Here is a 26,405-nt window from a genome sequence, read left to right on the forward strand (position 1 = left end):
TGACAGAGTGGCAAAATTGAGGAAGGGCACAGTCATCTGCCTGGGTGCATACAAGTAGTTTTGTTTTTGCTGAAACCCATGGGTTGGGTGGGTTCAGCCCTGCACATCATGTTGGGGGCCAAACTTTGTCCTTGCATTCTGTTAGGGTGGCTACCTTTTCAGGGTAATGGTATTGATATGCAGTAGTGGGGAAGAGATATGTTGGGAGTGGGGTTGGAAGGCTTAAATGGACATTTGAGTGGTGTAGCAGTTCAAGGAAGTGGGGAAAAATGACACTGGCAAGTACATTGCTGGTAAATGTTTAATGCCAGCGCCAGCCTTATCTAGGCTGATTCGATGCTGGCCCGGTGGCACCCCTAAATTCAAATGCTGGGTATCGCTCATAACTCAAACAAAATGTTTGTTTTTTTTATTGTGAAGCATAAAATTAGGCACAATTAAAAAAAATACACATAAGCACGAAAAAAAATTAATAAATTAGTTCTTAGAGAACCGAGTGCAAGTTTCGAAACTGGAATAAAGCTACAACGTCCTTTGTATTCAACAGTACATTAAGGGAGAAGAAATGAAACCTTTTTTCCTGAGTCAGGTGTAGGGTTACTTGCTTTAAGTATATTTGATGTCACAATTTAATGATTATACCTATGAACAAGAACCAACACAATCATGCTTCTACCAGAACCCCAGGATCCTGTTATTGCGGTATGTAGTGAAATGTAGACTCGATAACCTAAATGTTTTAAGATATGCTCTAGGCAAGGAAGCAGTCCACAAAAATGAAAAAGTCCACTATAATTACATATCTACATAAAATAAAAAAAATCTGTGGTATCTTTTGAGATGGTGGCCTAAATAAAATAAACAATGAGGTTACTTGAACAGAATAGGTCTGTTGATAACTACCCTGATGAAAGGTGCAGCAAGTATCAATTTCTGATCTAACTGGAAAAAGTGGTTGTTTAAGGTGAATAATACCGAAAGATGTGGTATTGGCTACCAACTACCAGCGTGTTCGTAGTTATACAGTGGTTTACCTGGCAGTCTAATGCTCTAGCATAGAGGACATTTTAGAGAGTTTTTTGTTTACACATGTATACAGAGTGCTAAAGGCTTACAAATAAAATCCTCATCAAGATGGAAAGCTCGAGTCCAGAAAGTAAGAGTTAATGCCAGATGTATATCACTAGTCATCTTCAGAGAGGAGAAGCCATAGAAAAGGTGTTGCTAGTCTCCCTTTAATGAAAAGCTGCAGGAGGGCAATAGACCAGATCAGCTAGATAGTTAGAATCCTGTTGGAGTTAGTATGTTCATGTCACGAGGTTTTAGATTGTGGCCACGGGGAATGTTCTTAGTTCCTGAAACCAATGAAGGCATTTCCATCTTGGGGGGTTTCAAAGCAGCAGGATCATCAGATATCCTCGAAGCTTGTGCTCGCATCAGCTCCATAGGGGTTGGCTTCTGAGCACCTTTATAAGGCTGGACAGTGAAACCTCCTGATTAAGAAAAAACACAGCACATCAAACATATACTAATTTCCAGCAGGATAGGCTTTTGTTCAAGGGGCAGTTCTGCTGGCACAGACTTTACAGGGCGTGTTTATTTTTAAGATGCCTGGAATACTCATTAACGACTATTAAAATATACTCACTGTAGTAAACAGTTTGTTAATGGACCATAAAATGATACGGACATTCCACATCACCTTGCCTCCCCAATTTTACCTGTTTCAGCCAGCCACATGTCTTAAATTATGGCTGCTGCAGCTGTGATAACAGGCAAATCTGTGCTCCAGCCCACTGGGGTCTTTGACCTGTTCCCAGGCCATGGCTGAAGAGGCGTTGTGGGCCAGCACGGGTGGGTGTTCAAAGTGTTATTTTGAGAATAATTTGTGTCAAGCAAGAACTAGTTTTTGCCACACAACAAAGCCCAACATCAGAGCTGCAGTCACGGCTAACAGTGACCTTCATCCAAGCACTACTAATGCTCAGAGGGATGGATTCCAATAACTGGAGAGCAGGTAAGACAGAACAAACAGATAATACAAATACTAACACAGGTTAACTATAGTAATCACTAGTGACAGCACTTTCACATAAGTAGTGGAACAGCTGAAACTGCAGAGAAAGTAAAGCTATGGGAAAAAAGAATCCCTATTAGTTGACAGCACAGAGTTAACCCCAATGCTGCTGGCTAAAATGGGATTATAATATGAAAAAAATTCACTGGCACGTGTGGCGAATGCAAGCAGGGCCAAGCCCTTGAGTGTTTATTTGGGAGTGCAACGTTTCGGGGTAGCAACCTCGATTGTATTACATTGTACAAAATGTAAACATTTAGGGGCCGATTCATCAAGAGTCGAATATCGAGGGTTAATTAACCCTCGATATTCGACTGGGAACTAAAATCGAATTATCGAATGGTCGAACGATTTGTACTTCGAATCGTTCGAATTCGATCGAATTTAACCAATTCGATGGTCGAAGTACCCAAAAAATACTTCGAAATTCGAAGTTTTTTTAATTCGAATCCTTCACTCGAGCTTCATGAATCGGCCCCTTATTGTATAAGTTCACTTCAAGCTGTACTGCTTTTTTGTGCTAGCAATTGCTTGTTGTGTATGCTAATTAGATTAATTGTCACATTTACTGATCTGTACGCTTGACAAAGGGGTTGCTACCCAGAAACTTTGCACTCACAAATAAACACACAAGGGCTTGGCCCTGCTTGCATTCGCTACGTGTGCCAGTGAATTTTCTGCATCGTCTAAGATTGGGAGGGTGCCGATCCCTCAATCATTGAGCACCGGGCTCTCAATTCCTTGAAGGCCAGGGTGTGCGGGTTGGGATTAATCCTGTTACACTTGAATGAGTATATCACCATGACGGGTAAGGAACAACTGGAAGGTAAGAGCATACTACTATCATACTGGTGGCAGGAAGTCTTTGCGTTTGTATAAAAATCTGGAACATGTCAATATCACTTTGTACACGTGTTCTTAGTGAAAAGATTTAGATTAGAACAATTTTTATCTGAAATTTTCCTGCGGCCCACAGAACTGACAACAGGTCCAAGTGTAGTAGCCTACATCTTTATACAGTCATTTGTTTTTACTCCCCCTGACCATTGGTAGCCACACAGCTACATGAGAATTACCAGTTTAAAGGAATTGTTTATGGTAAAAATAAACTGGGTAAATATATAGGCTGTGCAAAATAAAAAAAAAAAAAAGTGACTGGATGTCTAACATAAGTCAGAACACTACTTCCTGCTTTTCAGCTCTCTTGGTTTCCACTGACTGGTTACCAGGCAGTAACTTGAGGGGAGGGGCACACAAGTCATAACTGTTACATAGTTAAATCAGGTTGAAAAAAGACAAAAGTCCATCAAGTTCAACCCCTCCATATAAAAACCCAGCATCCATACACCCCCCCCCCCACTTTCACAAATTCTATATACCCATATCTATACTAACTATAGAGTTTAGTATCACAATAGCCTTTGAGATTATGTCTGTCCAAAAAATCATCCAAGCAACTCTTAAAGGCATTAACTGAAGCAAACTCACTGAAAAGTTGTCCCATGTGGCCTCCTTAAAGTCGCTGACTAACTCACAGCTAGAGAGCTGAAAAGCAGGAAGTTGGGTTTTGACTATTAGGTTAGACATTCGGTAACTCCAGCCTTTATACATTACATTTCTGGCTAACTATATTAGAAACATTTTTTTTATTTTTCACATACTATCTATTTACCCAGTTTTTTATTTTTACGTTGAACTGTTTCTTGAATGCATTTTAATATTCATATTTCAAGATGTTATTTCCTCCTTTTTAAGCTATATTTACTCAGATGTACCCACACTGATTTGAATGTAACATATATAGTAGACCTCAGGAACAATATTTACCTGGATCTGTGGTGGATTTCTGTACAGCACGAGGGCCAAACATACTCCATTTATCCACTCCTCCATCAGAGTTGCTTAAATCCCCAGCTGGGAGAGAGCTGGTGGATCCCTGACTGAACCACGATCTGCGGAAGAAAACAAAGGTCAAGGAAGCTCCAGCACCACTAGATAATAGCAGTACACACATTTGGGTGAAATACCATGGAAATTGTAACCTACAATGTAGAAGGTGAAAATATGATAACTGTAACTTGGAAAGTATCTACGTTAACCAGTATCAGGCAAACAATCCTCCAACATTAAATCTGACGTGGTAGTCCCAAAGGAATATCAGAATAATTACCTGCGCATTTGCTTAGGAGAAGAGCTGGGAGTGCTGCAAGGAGTTGACTGGGCAGATGAACTTTGTTTCTCTTCAGTGGATTCTCCAATGTGCATATTAAGTTTCTAGCAAAGGACAAGAAAAAGATTTAAAATGGCTGGACAGAACTCCATGCACATTCGGCTGCCATGAAGAAAAGCTGCCAAGAGAAAAGTTGCGACAGAGGATGCACTTGTGGATGAGCAAGGATACAAGCAAGACATTACTGCAGCTTTGTTTAGGTTCAATAACATCGGAGTAACTACAAGTAATGGCAAAAAGGCAATCTGGGGCCTGTGCAATGCAAAAATTATTTTTTTTATATAAAAAGCATAGAAATCCACATTACTAAGCAAAATATCAGTTTATCTAATTACCAAGAATGTTAGTCGACATGTGGCCTCCTACCCTTGCTAGGTAATAGGAATGCATTTTACTCATCCAGCTACACTATGTGACACATTCAAAGGAGAGTAATTGGGCCAGGAATATTGAAAGGAACAGTAACACATCAAACAAATTGTTTCAAAGTAATTAAATATAATGTACTGATGCTCTGCACTAGTAAAACTGGTATGTTTGCTTCAGAAATACTACTATAGGTACAGTATATATAAACAAGATGCTGTGTAGCCATGGGGGCAGCCATTCAAGCTGGAAAAGGAGAAAAGGCACAGGGTCACATAGCAGATAAACAGATAAAACACTATTGTATTGAACAGAGGGTTATCTTATCTGCTATGTAACCTGTGCCTTTTCTCCTTTTTTCCCCCCAATTTGAATGGCTGCCCTTTGCTACACAGCAGCTCATTTATATAAACTAAAGTTGTCTTTCTGAAGCAAACAGCAGTTTTACCAGTGCATGTTAACTATATAGTATATGTTAAAAAAAACCCTCATTTTTTGGTGTTACTGTTCCTTTAAGCCTATACAGACAGTAGAGAGCAGAATTTAGATGTTGGGTGGTGGCACAGAACTAGGCTTAAAGGGGTTCTAAAGGCAAACTATTTTACATTTGTAATTTTAATTATTTGCATTCTACATAGCATGCACCTATTTTGCAATATATATCTAATGTATCTGGCGGGGGGAGGTGTTAGTGGGAGAGAAGACCTTGCAGCTGGGGTCCTGGGGGATGGTGTAAAGGCCTTGAGGCTACATGCCTGGTGGGCTCCCCAGTCTGATGCTGCTGTTAATGCAGGCATGTCCACATAGTACACATGGTAAACCTACATGCCTGTATTAACACTATCAGGGGAATTACCAGCAGCTGGAACAATTAGGAGAAAGATGTGGCCAGGCAGATGGGCTGTCTAATTTTACTGAACTATAAATGCTTCAACCAAAAAAAAAAACAAAAAACATTTAAAGGAATTGTTCAGTAAAAACATAAAAACTAAGTAAATAGATCGTATGTGCAAAAAAAAAAAAAAACAACAAAGTTTCTAATATAGTTCGTTAGCCAAAAATGTAATGTATAAAGGCCGGAGTGACTGGATGTCTAACATAATAGCCAGAACACTACTTCCTGCTTTGCAGCTCTCTTGAGAGGCTTGCGGGGTCATATCTATTTGCTTTTGAATCTGAGCTGAACGCTAAGGATCAATTGCAAACTCACTGAACAGTTATGTCCCATGTGGCCCCCCTTCAAGTCGCTGACTAACACAGAGTTAAGAGAGCTGAAAAGCAGGAAGTAGTGTTCTGGCTATTATGTTAGACATCCAGTCACTCCAGCCTTTATACATTACATTTTTGGCTAACTAACTATATTAGAAACATTTTTTTTATTTTGCACAGCCTATTTATTTACCCAGTTTTTATTTTTATACAGAACTGTTCCTTTAAGAATTAATAGATGTATAATAGGTGCCTTTTTATTTCCTCCTTTAACATTTGCCTACATGTTCCCTGATTGCGTTGTGCCCTCTTATACGCACATTCCTCTCTGCCCTCTTTTCAATAAGAATAAAGAAAGGGTAGGTAGTATTTAAAATTTTAAAAAGTAATATTAGCATAAACATGTAATACAATGTGGTACTATAGGAGGAAAGGGCCTTCGCTAAAAGCTGGTTACTTAAATATCAAGCCACAAAAATGCACATCAACATCTCCGTTATAGAAATTGTAAAGAAGGAATATCTGGCTCATTAACTTTTAGATTATTATACAAGTCCATATTGTTAGTACAGGTATGAACCCATTATCTGTAAAAAAAGTTATCCAGAAAGCTCTGAATTATAGTAAGGCCATCTCCAATAAATTCCATTTTATCCAAATATTTAAAAATGATTTCCTTTTCCTCTGGAATAATAAAACAGTACCTTGTACTTGAACCAAATTAAGATATAATTAATCCTTATTGGAAGCAGAAACAGCCTATTGGGTTTATTTAATGTTTAAAAAATGATTTTCTAGTAGACAAGGTATGAAGATCCAAATTATGGAAAGATCCGTTATCTGGAATATTCCAGGTCCCGAGCATTCTGGATAACAGGTCTTGTACCTGTACATTTTCATTTCTTAAATTTTACAGTTTTTATTTATTTACCTTCCTCTAGTTTTTAAATATTGGTAACTCTGGAAACCAATAAAAGCTATTGCTCTGTGACGTTACAAATTAGTATTATTTATTACTTATCTTTCTCTTTTGGCCCTCTCCAATTCCTATTTAAAATCTTTCACTCAAACATCTGGTTGCTAGGGTACTTTGGATTCTAGCAACAGATAACTGCTGAAATTGTGAGTGCAGCTGCTGAACAAAATGCTAAATAATTAAAAATAAAACTACAACAAAATGTAAAAATGATGCCATACAAATAAGCCTACAAAGCCAATAGACAACAACTAAAAACCCCTCTCCAGTTGAATAGCCCTATCTACAATTTTATTTCTATTAGAGATGGCTTGGATAACTATAATTTACACGGTATGGTTAGACCTATCAATACAGAAATGCCAAGCTAACAAATAAAAAGAGCAGAACAAAGAATTTCCCTGCAAACTCAGCACATGTGGCTAAAAAGAGAACAATGTTTTTCCCTGTGCAATGACCATAGAGCAGAGTGAAAGTGTGATTTAAAGGGATACAATCATGTTCCAGTCAAGAGCCACTGGATGGATGGGGGGGGGGGTTATCTATCTATAGATAGATAGATAGATAAATAGAAAAGATAGTAAGCTCCATATAAACAGACCTTGAACTGCAGCCTTTGAAAATAACAAAAACATTTCTTAAAGGAATAGGCAGAAAGTATGTTCAGCAAAAACACCAACACCATGTTGAAAAAAATGTTGAATACGGTCACAGTTTGTACCAACTGAACCTTTTACATGGATAATCATAGCTGTGTAATTCTCTACTTCTGGATCTGAAAGCCAGGAGCAGCACAGGAAACGAAATAAAAGATATTAAAAGGGGTTGTTCACCTTCCCCAACACTCGTTCTGTTCAACTGATTTTAGATATTAAAGGGGTTGTTCACCTTCCAACACTTTTTTTCAGCTCAGTTGGTTTCACATTGTTCACCAGAAATATAGGCTTTTTCAAATTACTTTCTATTTTCTATGTGTGATTATTTTTCTAATATTGAAGTGTAGTATCACTTTTCACCTTCTGCTCTGGGAGAGGGGGTCGCCGACCCTGTAAACTGTTCTAAATTGAAACATTTAGTGGATACATTTCTTATCTTTGGCCCAGCGGAGCAGAATTCCTGAGTTTCATTAAAGGCAGCTGTTAGAATTGATGCGGCTGAGAAATGTATCATGAAATATTGCAAAATTGTAAAAGCGAAAAATCTGCACCTGAATTACTGAGCTGCCAGACTCAAACACCAGAAACATTTAACTTTAAAACTTTGATTTTGAAAAAACAGTTAAAAATAAAAAATGGAAAGTAATTGAAAATTTAAGTCTTTATTTCTGGTGAACAATCTAAAAATTTAACTGAAAAAAGGTGTTTGGAAGGTGAACAACCCCTTAAAGACTTTACAACTTAATGTTTGGCAGCTCAGTGATCCAGGTGCAGATTCACGGTTACAATTTGCTACATTAGCCGATACATTTCTCAGCAGCATCTCTGGAGTATTAGCAACTATTGTATCAATTCTAACAGCTGCCTGTAATGAAACTCAGGGTTTATTTTCAGAAAGGCCAAACACAAGAAATGTGTCAGCTAATGTAACGTGATTAGAACAGTATACAGAGTCAGTGACCCCCCCCTGCAGAGATCCTCCAGAAGGTGAAAAAAATTTATCTCCGAAGTGCAAAATTAGAAAAACAGTCAAAAATAAAAAATAGAAAGCAGTGTACTATCTGAAAAACGAGTTTAAAAAGGTAAACTACCACTTACATTTCCATAAGAATTTATTGGAAGTTATTTTTTACACAATCTATATAGTAAAAAAAAAAAAAATCCAATAGGATCAACGTGGACATTAGTACATAATGTAGGCGAGAAAAGAAAAAAAGTATTACATCAGTACTTTATAACCATGCACCTAACCCGCTTGTAAGAAGATTCAGGCACATGATGATAAGGGAAACTGGAGAGAATCTTACATGCAGGGCTTCTGCCACGCGGTGGTATTTGGTCTCTTCAGAAGTGAGGCCCTTGTGTGGCGTATACCCAGCATCTCTGAGGCCCGCCTGCTGTTCGAAGCGTTGAATGCTCTCCTGTGTATGCTCTGGAAAAGGAGACATTCGCACACACAGCTTTCAAGCAGGCATGGAAGCCAGAGATTTGTACTATACCAACTAATGTCACAACACAGAACGAGGCACGGACACTGAACACATTTCCAATGTGCAATCAAAAAGATTCAAAAATCTGTAAATCATTGTAGGGGATGGACACTGGGGGAGACAACAGGTGCATGCGCATTATATGCTCCTTACATTTCAGGTACTGATGGAATGTTGGTAAAGCTTAGTTATTTCTAAATTATTTGTAAAGTTATCAAATTTCTGTAAACCCTCTAAAAAAGAGAAGATTGTCTAGTTCCCACCAATGTGTGACATGGAACCCCTTTTTTGCATCTCTTCACACACTGGCAATAATACTTCCACCTAATTATGTAGCAACAGGAGAGAGAACAAGCCAAAATCTTTTTATTTGTCATTTCCAAGGTATTATGTATATAACCCCAGTGGCCATACAGTGCAAATCTTAAAGTGGACCCGTCACCCATACACAAAAAAAAAAAACTGTATATTAAAAGTCCTTTTCAAATTAAACATGAAATCCAATTTCTATTTTTTATTAAAGCATCATAGCAGTTTTAAAAATCTCAGTTGTCAATCAAATATTGTCTGCCCCTCCTCTATGCCTTACATGTGGATGTGGCAAACAATTACTTTCACTTTCCATTCAGCACTTCCTGGATGTCACTGCTCTCCACACATTCCCCCATTCTCTTCATCATTTAATTGTGTATCCCGTGCATGGGGATGGGCATTAGGTCCCCCATTCTGGTGCACAAACAAGATTCTGAGATGATGCAAGGCTTGTCTTAATAACAGTGTCCAGAAAATGGCTCCTACCTGCTTGCTATGATTATGAATTTCCAGACTGAAGGAAACAAGATTCAAATAATTTATATTGTGTAATTAAAAGTTAATTTGGCTTGACCAATGTGATAAAATAGGATTTTAAATATTTTTTTGGGGAGACGGGTCCCCTTTAAGTACCCATAACCATTGTGAAAATGGAGCCAACACCTAGTGGATAGACCAGTGATATGCACTCCAATAGGTTTGCTAATTTTCATATTCAAATTAAATTCATTGAGGCATGAATTAATTGATGGTTTGATCTCGTTTTGGCTCCATTTTCACAATGGTTATGGGTATTTAAGATTTGCTTAAGTCACGATTTGTTATCCTTGATAAAGGTCCTAATGTGGATAGAATTGTTGTACACAAGTGGTATGTAAAATAAAGAGTTTTTGGTTTTAAAATAAATACAGGAGAGTGCTAGTCCTTACCAAGTATCTATCTATCTATCTATCTATCTATCTCCCTAAAGTAGCAACCCTACAGAGAAAGACAAAAAAAGCAGTCAGTGAAACACTTTTTGGAACATTGACATGATGAAGTTTCCTAGAAGAGGAGAGAACTCTATTATGGCTACTTTGCATAGCCATGGAAGCCTTCAGGTCAAGAACAAGAATCTGTTTGCACTGCAGCTGTTGCAGAACTTTAAACTCCCAGTATTCCTGCAATGCCAGGAACTGCAAGTTCCAAATACAACCTGCTCTAGGCTCAAATTTAGGGATGGATATTCATTGGTACTACACATGTTACACAATTAAAACTCTCAGCATTTTGCCAGCAGCTCAAATGCTGGAGTGCAGAAAGTTACAAATGCATCACGTACTCCCCCAAGAGACTAAATGGCACACAGTGTTTATACACTTAGCTGGAGTTCTGGGTTCCTAATTGTTAAACTGGTCCCAAGTTAGATGATGAATGTATTAATGGAGCCCTTTAAGTCTGCACTTTATAGTAACTTGGTCATAAAAAGGACTGCCTTAGCCACTGCTCAAAATACAGTTATTAGACTGCACAGACTATTGCTATGTAAATCATGCCATACAAACCAATTAGCCTTAAAGAATGGTTCTCCATTCTATCATCATGCAAAAAGAAAGGAATTGCAAGATATACATTTATGTTTTAGATCGTGGTTTGTATAACTACATAGACATTTACCAACAGTATCCAAACTAGCACTTCCATCTAATAAATGCCTCACACAGCAACTTAGTTCAACTACAACAACATGCTGGCTACATTATAGGGTATTATTATATGTAAATGCAACACTCATGTGGACCCCCAACTAGACAATTATATTTGTTCTAGGAAAAAGTTATATACAAGAAATATGGGGAACAGCTAGGAAATTCTATTAAATTTTACTAGTATATTAGACCTTCTGTAGGGATGCACAGCATTCAGGATTCCGGTATTGAGCCAGGATTCTGCCTTTTTCAGCAGGATTTGGACGAATCCATGTGCCTGGCTGAATCACGCGATTCTCTTTCACCTTGCCTGCCCCTAATTTGCATATAAATATGCAAATTAGGGTTCAAATTGGTTCAGTATTCAAGAAGGATTCAGGGTTTGGCCGAATTCTCATGAATCCCTAATTATGTGCCAATGATGGAGTAGACCGTTTCCTAATGAACATCAGTTTGGATAGGAACAACCAAATAATATACAATTCATAAATATATTACTAATCCATTTGGCAAAACAGTTTTACCTACATATTGTCAATATGATTCTTTACTATTCCCTTTACAGGGAATGTCAACCCAAAAAATATATAATATTTTGCCTAATAAAAGAAAACAATCTAAGCAACTTTGCGATATACATTCATTACAAATTTTCTGTGGTTTTTAAGTTATTTGTAATACTATTGAAAGCAGAGTTTGTCCCTTTTTATTTTCTGTCCTGATGGCTCAGACGGTTGATACAACGTAAGACAAAATGCAGATTAACAGACTTGTCTTTGCTGGGGAATTAAGCAAATGCCGCTATCAATAGCAATTGTTTTCACAAACAAGCTTTGTAAACTGAAAAATATTTCATAAATGTATATTAGATTTTATTCTTTATTTCTTTTATTAAGCAAATTTTTATTTTAGGGTTGACTTGTTCTTTAAAAAAAAAGAAAGCTAAACAAACAACTAGCAAACTGCAATTAAACCTCAGTTGGTAGCATGCCAGCAACTAGGAGGAACAGTCCATGACAGCGAATGATTTAAAGATTCATTAAGTCAAGCAACAAGCAGATTAACAGGCCAAGACTGGTCCATTTCTATTCTCCAAATGGAACAGCCTGTATTATTAAGGGAACTGCCTCATAATTAGAATATGTACCAAAGGAAACATATGCAAAGATCAGGGACAGCTAGCCTACGGCACTTCATTTGTTGAGACAATACGCCCAGCATTTACCAACAGCAGTTCATAAGATGAACAACTGTGGAAAGTCAGTGACAATTTTGTGCAAAATACAAGATACAAAGATCCAACCCCAGTATTCTTCTGCCTGCTAATAATGCTATCTGGGAACGGTTACTCTACCTTATAGATGAAATATATAACAGGTTATCAATGAAGTGGCATCCTTACTTGTCATAAGAGAGTTCATGATGATAGAAGTGGCTTTAGCTTTCACCACAGGGACTTTCTCAGTGGAAGAGGAAGGGGGCAAAGAAGGCGGAGGAATATTACTATCCCCATCCTCAATCTGCTCAAAGGGGGTGGAAAAACAGGTCGACAAGTGTTGGGGCAGGGGGGAAAAAAATGACAAATAGAAGTTAGGTTCAGTAAATTGAAAGTGGCATTAATACATATATGCTAATTATACTTGTAAGAGCATTTTGTGACATTCATAGACTTGTTTGTGAGAAATGTATTATAAGAATATTTTACATTATTGTCTCAGGAGCCAGAAGATTTGAAAAAAAGTCCTCCTTAACATTATATTTGCAAAATGCTTCCTCCAGACTATCATGAAATATGCAGAGGACATATCTGCTATGACCAATGGGCAACCTGTTAGTCTTCAAGCTACAGCGACTCCCAGAAAACCAACTTCGTTACTGCAGTGTAACAGCAGGAGGAGTGCAAGTTGAAGACATCAGTATAACTTGGCAATACCAGTCAAGTCTCTGAGGCAGCTCAAGACCCATAGACATATCTGATCTAAGGGCCTTTATTTGCATTCCCCTACATCACAGTAAATCGTAATGTGTACCATACCCAAGCGTTTTAATAAGGAGTTTTCTCAATAATATATTAATGGTCTAAGGCTTGTTACACAGACCAAAAACATATATGGTGTGTACTGTATGTTGGCATTACACTTACTATAAGACAGAACAGCAAATTACCCAGAGTTGGAGTGTCAGCCTAAGAAACGATTGTTTCCACGTAAGACGGTTAAAAACAAAGTGTGATTTCGTCAAGCATCTGTGAATGTTACAATATACTCTCACAAAATACACTATAGTTTTTGTTCACTACGACACAGGGAAATCACTTTGTGAAGCTTTTCCTACACCGCACAATCATTCACGGTGCCATGAATAGGATAAGCACAACTATGCTATGCTTCAGGTTAATAATCCTATTGAAACAAAAAAAGGGAAACAATAGTTTTGCTGGTAGTAGAAGATGGCCACAAAAATAATCTACGTCAGCAGGACATTCGGGTGTCAAAATAATGAGCTCAGTTCTAAAAACCCCACATTAAAGAAGCACAAATGCATTAGTCCAAAATGTGCAGAGACAATGCACAAAAGTCAAAAGAAATTATAAGAGTCAGGCCAGATATGTTCTAGGCAGGAAGTGGATGAATAACCCAGTGACCCCAGGGGGAAAAGCCTTCCTAATATGTGGCCCTTAATTGACAATGGCAGCCCAGGTATGTGGACCATGGTACGACCTAGCGAATATACAATCCTCCCCAAATTAAAAAGTCTAGCATGCGGTGTCAGGATGTTGAAACAGATTTACTTGTTTTGAACTGCATTCAAAATCTTTCCAGTCCCACAATACGAGGGAAATGGACAATGACCCCATAATGTCTGGCCATCTTTAAACTTATTTTGGATCTCTAAATTGTGCCTTTTTATATAAAAAGAAAAAAAAAATGGAGGGTTGCATTTTTATAGTTATTAATCTGAAGCAAACCATTTCTGTGATCAAGTGATTATGTGGGAGTCAAAATGCAAATTGAAAGTAAGGGGGTACCGAGAGATATGTTCTCCACAGCATACCTTGGATAGTAACTTGTATTTACGCTCTGGAATTATAGGTTTTCGCCACATGGTGTTACTGCACATGTCTGAGGGAGGTGGTGTCATCGGTGCTGTATCATCCAGCGCATCGTCATAGCTGAAAGCTCGACGGTGCATCCCAACTGGGAGGGACATCTTTCCCAGCAGCCCACTTGAACCGTGCTCAATGGCTGAAGACAAAGAGCCCACAGCTTACTTCAAGAAATTCTACTCAAATCTTTAATACTTTATTAACACAAGTACCAGGAGTGTGTCTACGTAGAAGCTATGGGTCTCCACAAGCAAACACAATTAAAAAAAATCTATTTGATAACTGTGACTTAGAAATAGCGGTGCATTCTAGACAACCACGAGGAAATTTATTCAGTAATGACAACATTTCTATTTGAATGGCCTTGAGTAGGCAGCAGTAGCTGAAAGGACACCAGGTTGAAAGTACATGTATTTGTGATTCTGCCAGACACTAACATGACCTATAAATAGCAGAATGTTATGAGAGGCACCCTACGGCTTGGCACCAGGTCTTCAGATCAGTCAGGTTAGGTATGGTTAGCACAGAATTATCCAACCTGCGATCTTTAGAAGGTTGTGGTTTACCTTTAAATTAAGTTTTAGTATGATGTAGAGAGTAATATTCAAAGCCAATTTGCAATTGGTTTTCATTTATTATTATTCGTGGCTTTTGCGTTTAGCTTTTTATGAAGCAGCTCTCTAGTTTGCAATTTCAGCTGGTTCCTAGGGTCCAAATAAACCCTAGCAACCATTGATTTAAATAAGAGACTGGAATATGAATAGGAGAGGCCTGAATAGAAAGAGGGGTAATAAAAAGAAGAACAATACATTTCTAGCCTTACAGAGCATTTGTTTTTTAGATGGGGTCAGGGACCCCCATTTGAAAGATGGAGAGTCAGAATAAGAAGGCAATCCATTCAAAACCATTAAAAAAATAAATAATGAAGACCAATTGAAGGTGAACCATCCATTTAAAAGGAGAAATAAAGCTTTAAAGACTATGGTAGAAATACTACACATTCCATTTTAGGGTTCTGTATCAGTCCAAGGCAACCACAGCCCTTTAGTGGTAAATTTCTCTGCCTATAAAATTTACCCCAGTAAAATCACCACCTTCTTTACTACCGATATATAGAATTTAATCAATCTGAAGGCACTTGTTCAATGTTATCGATTTATTTTTTTTTTATGAATTGTATTCAGCCTCATAAACCAACAATATTTTATTAATTTCAAGCTTATTTGCACAGATTAAAATACTGAAGTGATAAAAGAAAGAAATGCTGCACTTCAGCCACAGCTGGACAAGACCGGTGTTCAAAGAAAGCGTATAATTTTAAGGACACAAGCAGTAATGCACTGCAAATCCTTAACTGGCAGTTTCACAAGAAACCAATTAACACCTGTAAAATTGTTTCTTAAACAAGATGAGCTAAAAGCATCCAAAAACGGTCTGAGCTCAAAACACATGTAGGTATGCGATTTATCAAGAAAAAAAAAAAAACAATACTAAAACTTTACCAGGCACATCAGGCTGTCTTGATGCCATTACAATAGAGTTGCTCTCTTTTTTTCTCTATGGTATTCCAGAAATTGTCACCTGGCAAAGACAAGCAACTATTCATTGCCCAAGCAAACCACAGTGTCATAGGATATGCAAACAAAACACTCAGACAACACAAATAGGGACAGTAATATTGACCAGAACATTAAGCAAGTCATGAGTCAGCAATGTTGACACATTTATACAGAAAGAACAAACACTGCGTATAAAGGGAAGAGTTATTAAGTGTCTCACCAAGCAACTGGGTTCCGGAAAGTTAATTGGAACGAATGAAGTCAAAGCGGTACATTGTGCAAATAACGTTGAAACAGTGGAAAATACTCCAGAAGTGGTCCATGCAGGGTGCCTAAAGGCAAGGCAAACAAATGATGCGTGAAGAAGAGACATTAAGCATGCTTACTTAACATCCTTATGGATAAAACACATATCAGCAGAAACAAGTTAATGTCTACCTAAGCCACATAAAAAAAGGCAATATATATGTAACTGGCAGCTTTTGCAAATCAATAAGAATATTTAACGTTAAAAAGAAATGAGTATGAAGTCAGAGAACAACAACCACTCTTTTCTTAACTTACTTAGGACATCCCTGCTGGTGTCTCGCTGGCTGAAAATCCTGCATTTGACTGAGGGACAGATAGAAGTTTCTGCAGCAGCCAGCACAGTACATTTTGAGGTGTGTCTCCGACAACCAATCAGAAGGCCCGCCGGGGGCCCATCAGGGAACATTCCTCTGCTGTTGCTTTGGATATAGCATTTTGAGTCAGCAGGATTGAAGGAACTTCTGGGCAAGCCAAAAGATCATGGTCGAGGTGTGTCTCCGACAGCCAATCACAGCGTTCCGTGGTGCAGCGAGTTTATTTATGTTGCAGTTCCATTACAGGCAAAATATGTTGCAACACATACAATTTGTTACAACTATACAATATTCCTCATGCAAAGAGGAAAAAAAATGCATAAAAATAAACAAAAACCAATAATCTTTGCCTTTTCAAAAGAACAGTAGTTTATTTTTTTTTTTTTGTTCTTTTGTAAGGAAGAAAAACACAGGAAGGTTTCCAGATTGTACACAACTTCCAGCATGCTTCAGCTATTAGGGGATGCTGGGATATGTAGTTTATTGCAGCCAGAGAGAGCCTAATTAGCTTCTGCTAAGGAAAAAGCATATGTTCCAGCACACAAATGGGCTAAAATGTAACGTCAGCAGGCTCCAAATCCTCAGCTGTATGAGAGATTGTAGCCTCACTGGTAGCCAGTATATTATATGGCAATGTCATTAAGAAGGAAGATTCAAAACACAATAATGAGTGCGTTTTTCAGATAAGGTGGTAACTCTACAGTCACACCAATATGTGTAATGGCACCCAGAAACTAGGAACATGTGCAGGGAACAGACATCATCCATTTCAATTTGGGACGTATTATGCTACCATGACTCCTATGCTATGGGCGTTCTTCTACGTTTTTTATATGTATAATGATAGAAATATTATATAAATGGCTTCTCGCTGGAGAGAATAAAACACAAAAATCGCCCCTCCCCCAGTCATGGTTTAATCCGGCCATACCACCTACACCAGTCCGCAGATGGATTTTACCTGTAAGACCAATCGGTCCTCAGTCCTCCCTCCCAGCTGTCGCTTAACTACAACTCGTCCTTCCTTCTTCCGTGTTGAACCCCGAAACGGAGTCGATTAGGTTCGGTAATGAAAACGAGACACCAACCCATCATCAATTGCAGAATGGCGACCTGGAATGAAAAGAGAGGCGCGTGCGTGTGCGTAGGGGCAGGGCCGGCGCACGCGCGTTCCATTCCCGTGCCAATGGATTCTGTTCTCGAGGCGCGCCGCTGCTCGCTGATTCCTTTTCCGCCATTTTACTGTGGGGAAAAGAAACTGATCATGCGCAGTTTTCTCCCGGTTACTAGTTACCTAGGAATGCCTCAGTGGCCATGGTGTTTGTCGTATCCTAGCAACGCGTTATAGCGCCTGGAGCCGGGAAATTAGCAGAGCTTCCGTAGAAAAACGATGGAAAACTCCGGCTGTGCTCTGGAAGTTAGGTAAACCGGCAGACTAAAGTAATATTATCATCGGTGTAGAAGTAGTAAACATAATTCACTGATTTGTTTCTATGTTGCTATTCTCTCCATTGTTTGTCCTGACTGCTCACATCACTGAAATATTGTATCAATAGTCAACTTCTCCTTTGGCCAAGTGTGTTATAGAAGAATGGCTAATTCTAAGCAACTTTTCAAGTGGCCTTCATCGTATCTTCTTTAAAAGTTTTCGAATTATTTGTCTTCTTCTGATTCTTTCGAGCTTCCAAATTGGGGTCACTGACCCCATCTAAAAAAGCAATGCTCTGGAAGGGCTAAACTCCATGGGAGTTTTTGTCGGATGGCGTTGGATCGACAAAACGCATCCTCAGTCAAAAATCTGATGTGTAAACTACGTGGAAAATGCTGCATCTTTATTTGAAGAGATAAAATCTGATGGGGTCTGACCAACTTTTTTTCAATTGAAATAGAAATAGATCAGTTATAGATGCATGAACAAACTACACCATAATACTTTATCTAATCTGACTTTACATTCTAGCTATAGGGTTATTATATTTTCATAGGATCCTACAAAATCCTGTGCTGTTCTGTTGTGTAGCATGGCCAGTGGGGTAACTACTCAGATGTGCACCCGGGCCACCCTGTCAGGGTCTCCCACAAATTGCCCTGCCACCCCTTAAAACAGTTATCACTGCTCTGGCGATTGCACCTCCGGCAGTTGCACCACAGTGCATGGCAAGATCAGATAAAATCTGACCTACAAAATGTGAGCAAAATCTCCCATATAGTTTTCATTTTTTACTATTTGTGGTTTTTGAGTTATATAACTTTTTATTCAGCAGTTCTCCAGTTTACAATTTCAGCAATCTGGTTGCTAGGGTCAAAATTACCCTAGCAACCATATATTGATTTAAACAAGAGACTGGAATATGAATCGGAGAGGCCTGACTAGAAAGACAAGTAATACAACGTAGCAATAAGTAATCAAACGTAGCAATAACAATAAATGTGTAGCCTTACAGAGCATTTTTTTTTAGATTGGCTCGGTGACTCCCATTTGAAAGCTGGAAAGAGTCAGGAGATAATTAAAAAACTATAAAAAAAAGAAAAAAAGGAAGGCCAATTGAAATGTTGTTACAATTGTCCATTCTATAATGTACTAAAAGTTATCTTAAAGAAGAACCAGCCCTTTAAGCCATGCAAAAAGTTTTGCTTTAGGGCTGCATGTCAATAAACAGAACTTTGTGCCATTTTTTGCACATTGCCTAATGCTTCATAAATGAAACCTTATAAGTTACTTTGTATAGTACATAGCCACTGGACTTGTGGATAGCATTGGGTGCAGCAAGGCACACCCACTGATATCTAGATTTTGCCTTGCTACCCTTCTAGAAAACACCACCCCCTCCCTTTCACTTCTTCCTTTTCATGGGTCAATGCAAGCATAGCATAAATTTTACCACAGCATAAGGACGCTCCAGTAGAAGTGCAAATTCACACGCACAGTGCACACAATAAAAACATATATGCTTCTTACAATTTGCACTTGCAAACACACCTAGTAAATGGTACTGTAATGCCATATGGATGGATACTTAGGGGCAGATTTATTAAGGATTCAGTTGTGTTTTCCACTAAAATTCAAGTTTTCAAGGTTATTTTTTTGGTCAAAAATCTATTTTTCTGGTTAAAAAAAACTCATATTTTTGAGATTTATTATACACCGACCCTGTAAACAGCTTGAATCTGAAAAAACACCATGTAAAACCTGTGGAGGTCATGTAGGAGTCCATTGCAGAGGTCCCTTGAACCATTTTAGAATGTTAAGAGGCTTCATGATGTTCGAGTTTTTTTCAAATCAATTCGAGCAATTTGAGTTTTTTCCTGACGAAAATTTGATTACTTCGGCCGATTCAATTCGAGTTTTCAGGTTGTTAACCCCGAGCTCGCTGATTTGAGTTTTTTTATTAAATTAGAAACCATTCAAGTTGTGAGTTCATTCGATTTCATTCGAGGTATAAAAAGCGCTAACATTTGACCTTTGATAAATAACCTTTGGTAAATAATGTGAGGCTGCAGTAATTTATTGAAAAAAAGTATAATTAATGGATTCTAAATAATAAATGGAACCCCATACTGCCCCTAAAACTAGAACACTAGAGAAAAACAGCCATTTAACTACTTGAATATTTGAAATGTAGCCAATAATGAATTGGCTGTGCTGAAAAAATAGTGTAAACAAAATTAGGGCAATTTATTGCATGTATGTTTTTACAACAAAGGCAGTTATGAAGCTTTCAAAATATTAGGAACCAGTGTTTGCAAAACATAGGTGCAATTTATATTTGTCCATTACAATCTCTACAAACCAAATATTTGCATTGGCTGTCTGACCTGCAGTAGACTGTTTTAAACTGATAAACCACAGTGCCTTAAAGGGGATATTTACTACCAGTACTTAGCAGAAAAACATTTTCCAAATGCAATTAATTAACTGAAGTTCAACCTTAAAGGGGAACTCCGCTTCAAAACCAAAATTTGATAAAGAGGCCCACATAACTCAGAAACCCCTAATTTACCCATCACAGTTACTTGTTTCCTCAAAAAGTATGAATAATTGCCATTTTCTATGCTGAAATCTTGCTAACAGTTCTTCTCTTTTTCTGCATCATTTGAAATCCTGGCAGGGAAGGAGGGACTAAACACTGATGTAACAACTTCTCCAAAGCTTACAGACAGCATGCAGGAACTACATAACCCATAATGCATTGCACTGTGATGTTCCGTTCCTTATTGAAGTCACATGTGCAGATAATTGTGGGGTTTGGAGGATGCAGGATAAGGACAGCTGGCTGTTGATATAAAGTAACAGTAGTTAACCAGCTCAGCAAAGTAGTCAGACGGATCAGCAGGAGAGTAGGGGGCTAGGCTTAGGGAGCTGTTCCAAACCAATCATGAAAATGTCTGCATATTTTTTAATTGATGTATATTTCAAAGTTGCTTGAAATTAAAATTTGAAGTTTACTTTCCTAAAGCTTAAGTTATGTTAAATATGATATTACTAAGCAAAGAAATCTGATTAACAGGCTCATTGCAAATGCAGAGTTTGACAAAGGGAAGTGAGGACTGTTCAGGACAGCATGGGTTCAAGTGTTAAAGGAACAGTAACACCAAAAAAAATATAAAGTGTTTAAAGTAATTAAAATATTATGTACTGTTGCCATGCACTGGTAAAACTGGTGTATTTGCTTCAGAAACACTACTATTTTTTATATAAATAAGCTGTGTACCCATTGGGACAGACATTCAAAGTAGAAAAGCCTTAGGTCATATAGCAGATTGAAGTTAAGGTCAATATAATTTAATGGTAATCAATAGAACCTATCTGTTAGCCACTATTTAACCTGTGCCATTTAGGCCTATTTCAGTAGCCTACATTGCCACACAGCAGCTTGTTTATATACACAATAGTAGTGTTTCTGAAGCAAACAGATTAGTTTCATTTAATACTGGGCCTTTATAGTGGACCTGTCACCCAGACATAAAAATCTGTATAATAAAAGTCCTTTTCAAATTAAACATGAAATCCAATTTCTTTTTTTTATTAAAGCATTCATAGCTGCTGTAAGCTCATTTAAAAATCTCAGATGTCAATCAAATATTGTCTGCCCCTCCTCTATGCCCTGGGCATAGAGGCCGGGCAGACAATTACTTTCACTTTCCATTCAGCACTTCCTACATGTCACTGCTCTCCACATATTCCCCCGTTCTCTTTACCAATTAATTGTGTAGCCAGGACATGGGGATGGACATCAGGTCCCCCATTCTGCTGCACAAACAAGATTCTGAGATGATGCAAGGTTTTCCTTAAAAACAGTGTCCACAAAATGGCTGCTGCCTGCTTGCTATCATTTTGAATTCCCAGACTGAAGGAAACAAGATTCAAATCATTTAAAACAGTGTAATTAAAGTTCATTTTGCTTGACTAATGTGATAAAATAGGATTTTGAATAATTTTTTTGGGTGACGGGTCCCCTTTAATATGATTAATGTTGTGGAAGAGTAAATAAGAGAAAGCTTCAAAACAAACAAATTACTGGTCCCAGCGTATAAATTCAAGAGTTGTATTGCTGTGAATTCCTAGGAGCCTGTGCCACACTCCCAAAGGTATACGGTAAAGTCAGATTATTGGAATAAACAGCTTCAAAGCAGTATTTTCAAACTGCGTGTGTTTTATTAGCAGTGCAACACACTACATGTTTCGGGTGAAACCCTTTTTCAAGTGTATACACTTGAAAAAGGGTTTCACCCGAAACATGTAGTGTGTTGCACTGCTAATAAAACACACGCAGTTTGAAAATACTGCTTTGAAGCTGTTTATTCCAATAATCTGACTTTACTAAATAAGAGAAAGGACATGTACAGAATTGCTTAAATAAACACTTTTTATAAATAGCCTTCATATGTCCTAACTATTTATATTAGCAATTTCTTGTTTTCATTTTTAATACAGCTCTTCTGCCTTTACTATTCTATGTCTTATAATTTCAGATGGGTACAAGGAATTAACAAGAAGAAAGTAACATTCATCAATGACCACACAGTATGCTATCCATGTGGGAACTTTATTGTGTTTCATGACACAAACACGGGGAAGTGGTCCTTTTTGCAGTGCACGACGGGAAGCACAGGAGCATTTGCAGTTAACACCTACAGTGAAGTGGTTGCTTTTTCAGATCAGAAGCTTCATCCCACTATTTATGTTTACACATTTCCTGGATTTGTTAAACGAGCTGAACTTAAAGGTAACACTTTTTCTAATGTATGACATTTTAGCCATTTGGCCTAATGAAATCAGATTTTAGAATAAATGGTCTGAATTAGTTATAATTATTTTTTTTTATATTTATGCCTTTTCCAGATGGAGCACAACTGGATTATTCTTTAATTGCATTTAGCCATGCTGCACCTTATTTGGCTAGTTATTCCTCCATTCCTGACCATGTACTTACAATCTGGTAAGAACTAGAAAATGGCAAAATGGTTTTGATCATAGAAATGGTTTTGATCATAGAAATCAGTGTTTTATTTATAAAATGGCACAATTTTTCCAGTAACCGAATAGAAATGACTTGTAGCAGGCAAAGGATCTATAATGTTCTTGATTAGGGAAAGACATAGATTACATAGGACTAGGGATGTAGCGAACGTCGGAAAAAAAGTTCGCGAACATATTCGCGAACTTGCGCAAAAATGCGAGCGGTTCGCGAACGGTTCGCGAACCCCATAGACTTCAATGGGAAGGCGAACTTTAACATCTAGAAAAGACATTTCTGGCCAGAAAAATGATTTTAAAGTTGTTTAAAGGGTGCAACGACCTGGACAGTGGCATGCCAGAGGGGGATCAAGGGCAAAAATGTATCTGAAAAATCTGCCTGTGTGTGCTTGGAAGAGATAGTGTAGGGGGAGAGCTGTTAGTGATTTCAGGGACAGATGATAGTAAGTTTGCTGGCTAGTAATCTGCTTCATACTGCTCTGTATTGGAGGGACAGAAGTCTGCAGGGATTTGAGGGACATTTTAGCTTAGGTAGCTTTGCTGGCTAGTAATCTACTGTTCTCTTTAAACAACTGCCATACGTTGACCTTGTAGGCATTGTTTGCCCAGTTTTTTTGGACGCAGCCACTGAAGCACAGTTGCCAGAAAAAATATGCCATATAAATGCTGAAAATAGTCATTTTCGCCATACGTTGACCTTGTAGACATTGTTTGCCCAGTTTTTTTGGACGCAGCCACTGAAGCACAGTTGCCAGAAAAAATATGCCATATAAATGCTGAAAATAGTAATTTTTCGCCATACGTTGACCTTGTAGACATTGTTTGCCCAGTTTTTTTGGTTGCAGCCACTGAAGCACAGTTGCCAGAAAAAATATGCCACATAAATGCTGAAAATAGTCATTTTTTGCCATATACGTTGAGTCAACGTATGGCAAAAAATGACTATTTTCAGCATTTATATGGCATATTTTTTCTGGCCTCTGTGCTTCAGTGGCTGTGGCCAAAAAAACTGGGCAAACAATGCCTACAAGGTCAACGTCGTTGACCTTGTAGGCATTGTTTGCCCAGTTTTTTTGGCCACAGCCACTGAAGCACAGAGGCCAGAAAAAATATGCCATATAAATGCTGAAAATAGTCATTTTTTTGGTCGCAGCCACTGAAGCACAGTTGCCAGAAAAATTATGCCATATAAATGCTGAAAATATAAATTTTTTTGGTTGCAGCCACTGAAGCACAGAGGCCAGAAAAATTATGCCATATAAATGCAGAAAATATGCATTTTTTTGGTCGCAGCCACTGAAGCACAGTTGACAGAAAAATTATGCCATATAAATGCTGAAAATATAAATTTTTTTGGTTGCAGCCACTGAAGCACAGAGGCCAGAAAAATTATGCCATATAAATGCAGAAAATATGCATTTTTTTGGTCGCAGCCACTGAAGCACAGTTGCCAGAAAAATTATGCCATATAAATGCTGAAAATAGTAATTTTTTTGGTTGCAGCCACTGAAGCACAGAGGCCAGAAAAATTATGCCATATAAATGCTGAAAATATGCATTTGTTTGGTCGCAGCCACTGAAGCACAGTTGACAGAAAAATTATGCCATATAAATGCTGAAAATATAAATTTTTTGGTTGCAGCCACTGAAGCACAGAGGCCAGAAAAATTATGTCATATAAATGCAGAAATAGGCATTTTTTTGGTCGCAGCCACTGAAGCACAGAGGCCAGAAAAAATTAAACCAGTAGGGTTTGCACCCTAGTTTGTAACGGTGGCGGAGGGAGGAGGAGGACGCTAAAGGACAGCTGTGTGTGGAGTCATGAGGCTTGAAGAGAAGGACAGCTGCATAGAAGTCAGAACAAGTCTTCCGGCGTGCAGTAACCCTCCGAGATCCACCCCTCATTCATTTTAATAAAGGTCAGGTAATCGACACTTTTGTGACCTAGGCGAGTTCTCTTCTCAGTTACAATCCCTCCTGCTGCACTGAAGGTCCTTTCTGAGAGCACACTTGAGGCTGGGCAAGACAAGAGGTTCATGGCAAATTGTGACAGCTCTGGCCACAGATCAAGCCTGCGCACCCAGTAGTCCAGGGGTTCATCGCTCCTCAGAGTGTCGATATCTGCAGTTAATGCCAGGTAGTCCGCTACCTGCCGGTCGAGGCGTTCTTTGAGGGTGGATCCAGAAGGGTTGTGGCGCTGCCTTGGACAGAAAAACATTTGCATGTCTGACGTTACAGACTGGCCAAAGGGCTTTGTCCTTGCAGGTGTGCTCGTGGCAGGATTACTGGCACCTCTGCCCCTGGAATGTTGATGAGTTCCTGAAGTGACATCACCCTTAAAAGCATTGTACAACATGTTTTGCAGGCTGGTTTGTAAATGCCGCATCTTTTCGGACTTGTGGTATGTTGGTAACATTTCTGACACTTTATGCTTGTACCGAGGGTCTAGTAGCGTTGCGACCCAGTACAGGTCCTTCTCCTTAAGCCTCTTGATACGGGGGTCCTTCAACAGGCATGACAGCATGAAAGACCCCATTCTCACAAGGTTGGATGCAGAGCTATCCATCTCCGCTTCCTCATTATCAAGGACTGCATCATCCACGGTCTCCTCCCCCCAGCCACGTACAAGACCAGGGGTCCCCAAAAGGTCACCACTAGCCCCCTGGGAAGCCTGCTCCTGTTGGTCCTCCTCCTCCTCCTCCACAAAGCCACCTTCCTCCTCTGACTCCACTTCTGGCACCTCTCCCTGCGTTGCAGCAGGTGCCTGGGTTCGTTCTGGTGATTCCGACCAGAAATCGTGCGCTTCCAGCTCCTCGTCACGCTGGTCTACAGCCTCATCTGTCACTCGTCGCACGGCACGCTCCAGGAAGAAAGCGAAGGGTATTAGGTCGCTGATGGTGCCTTCGGTGCGACTGACCATATTTGTCACCTCTTCAAAAGGTCGCATGAGCCTGCAGGCATCGCGCATAAGCACCCAGTAACGGGGGAAAAAAATCCCCAGCTGTGCAGATCCAGTCCTACCACCCAGTTCAAAAAGGTACTCGTTGACGGCCCTTTGTTGTTGCAGCAGACGTTCCAACATAAGGAGCGTTGAATTCCAGCGAGTCTGGCTGTCAGAAATCAAACGCCTGACTGGCATGTTGTAGCGCTGCTGAATGTCAGCAAGGCGTGCCATGGCTGTGTAGGAACGTCTGAAATGGGCCGACACCTTTCTGGACTGGGTGAGAACGTCCTGGAATCCTGGGTACTTGGAGACAAAACGTTGGACTATTAAATTTAACACATGTGCCATGCAGGGCACATGTGTTAAATTGCCTAGTCTCAACGCTGCCAACAGATTGCTTCCATTGTCACACACCACTTTTCCGATCTGCAGTTGGTGTGGGGTCAGCCACCGATCGGCCTGTGACTGCAGAGATGACAGGAGTACAGATCCGGTATGGTTTTTGCTTTCCAGGCACGTCATCCCCAAGACAGCGTGACAACGGCGTACCTGGCACGTCGAATAGCCTAGGGGGAGCTGGGGGTGCACAGGTGTGGAGGAGGAGAAGGAGGACCCAGCAGCAGAGTAAGAAGAAGAAGAAGACGAGGTAGAGAGCGATGGAGGAGTAGAGGTGGTGGCAGAACCGCGTGCA

General features: G+C 39.1%; 2 protein-coding genes across 4 annotated transcripts in view; one reads left to right on the forward strand and one right to left on the reverse strand.

Annotated features, from left to right (window-relative positions):
• Positions 1-387: 387 nt before the first annotated feature.
• On the reverse strand, positions 388-17,458 carry kiaa1191.L (KIAA1191 L homeolog). 3 transcript variants are annotated; one of them, NM_001096378.1, is given in 9 exon segments: positions 388-1,493; positions 3,905-4,029; positions 4,248-4,351; positions 8,822-8,946; positions 12,407-12,524; positions 14,059-14,249; positions 15,613-15,691; positions 15,890-16,001; positions 17,254-17,401. In NM_001096378.1, coding segments are annotated over 7 exon segments (903 nt in total). In that variant the 5' UTR covers positions 15,641-15,691; positions 15,890-16,001; positions 17,254-17,401; the 3' UTR covers positions 388-1,281.
• A 91-nt stretch (positions 17,459-17,549) lies between these two features.
• cfap43.L (cilia and flagella associated protein 43 L homeolog) overlaps positions 17,550-26,405 on the forward strand; it is a 54,558-nt gene continuing 45,702 nt past the window's right edge. Inside the window, exons 1-3 of the mRNA XM_041586225.1 lie at positions 17,550-17,714; positions 22,266-22,519; positions 22,636-22,732. Coding sequence (XP_041442159.1) covers positions 17,683-17,714; positions 22,266-22,519; positions 22,636-22,732 — 383 coding nt within the window. The 5' untranslated portion in view covers positions 17,550-17,682. The remainder of the gene's footprint in view (positions 17,715-22,265; positions 22,520-22,635; positions 22,733-26,405) is intronic.

The sequence above is a fragment of the Xenopus laevis genome, chromosome 3L (assembly GCF_017654675.1).
Source record: "Xenopus laevis strain J_2021 chromosome 3L, Xenopus_laevis_v10.1, whole genome shotgun sequence".
NCBI classification, from domain to species: Eukaryota; Metazoa; Chordata; class Amphibia; order Anura; family Pipidae; genus Xenopus; species Xenopus laevis.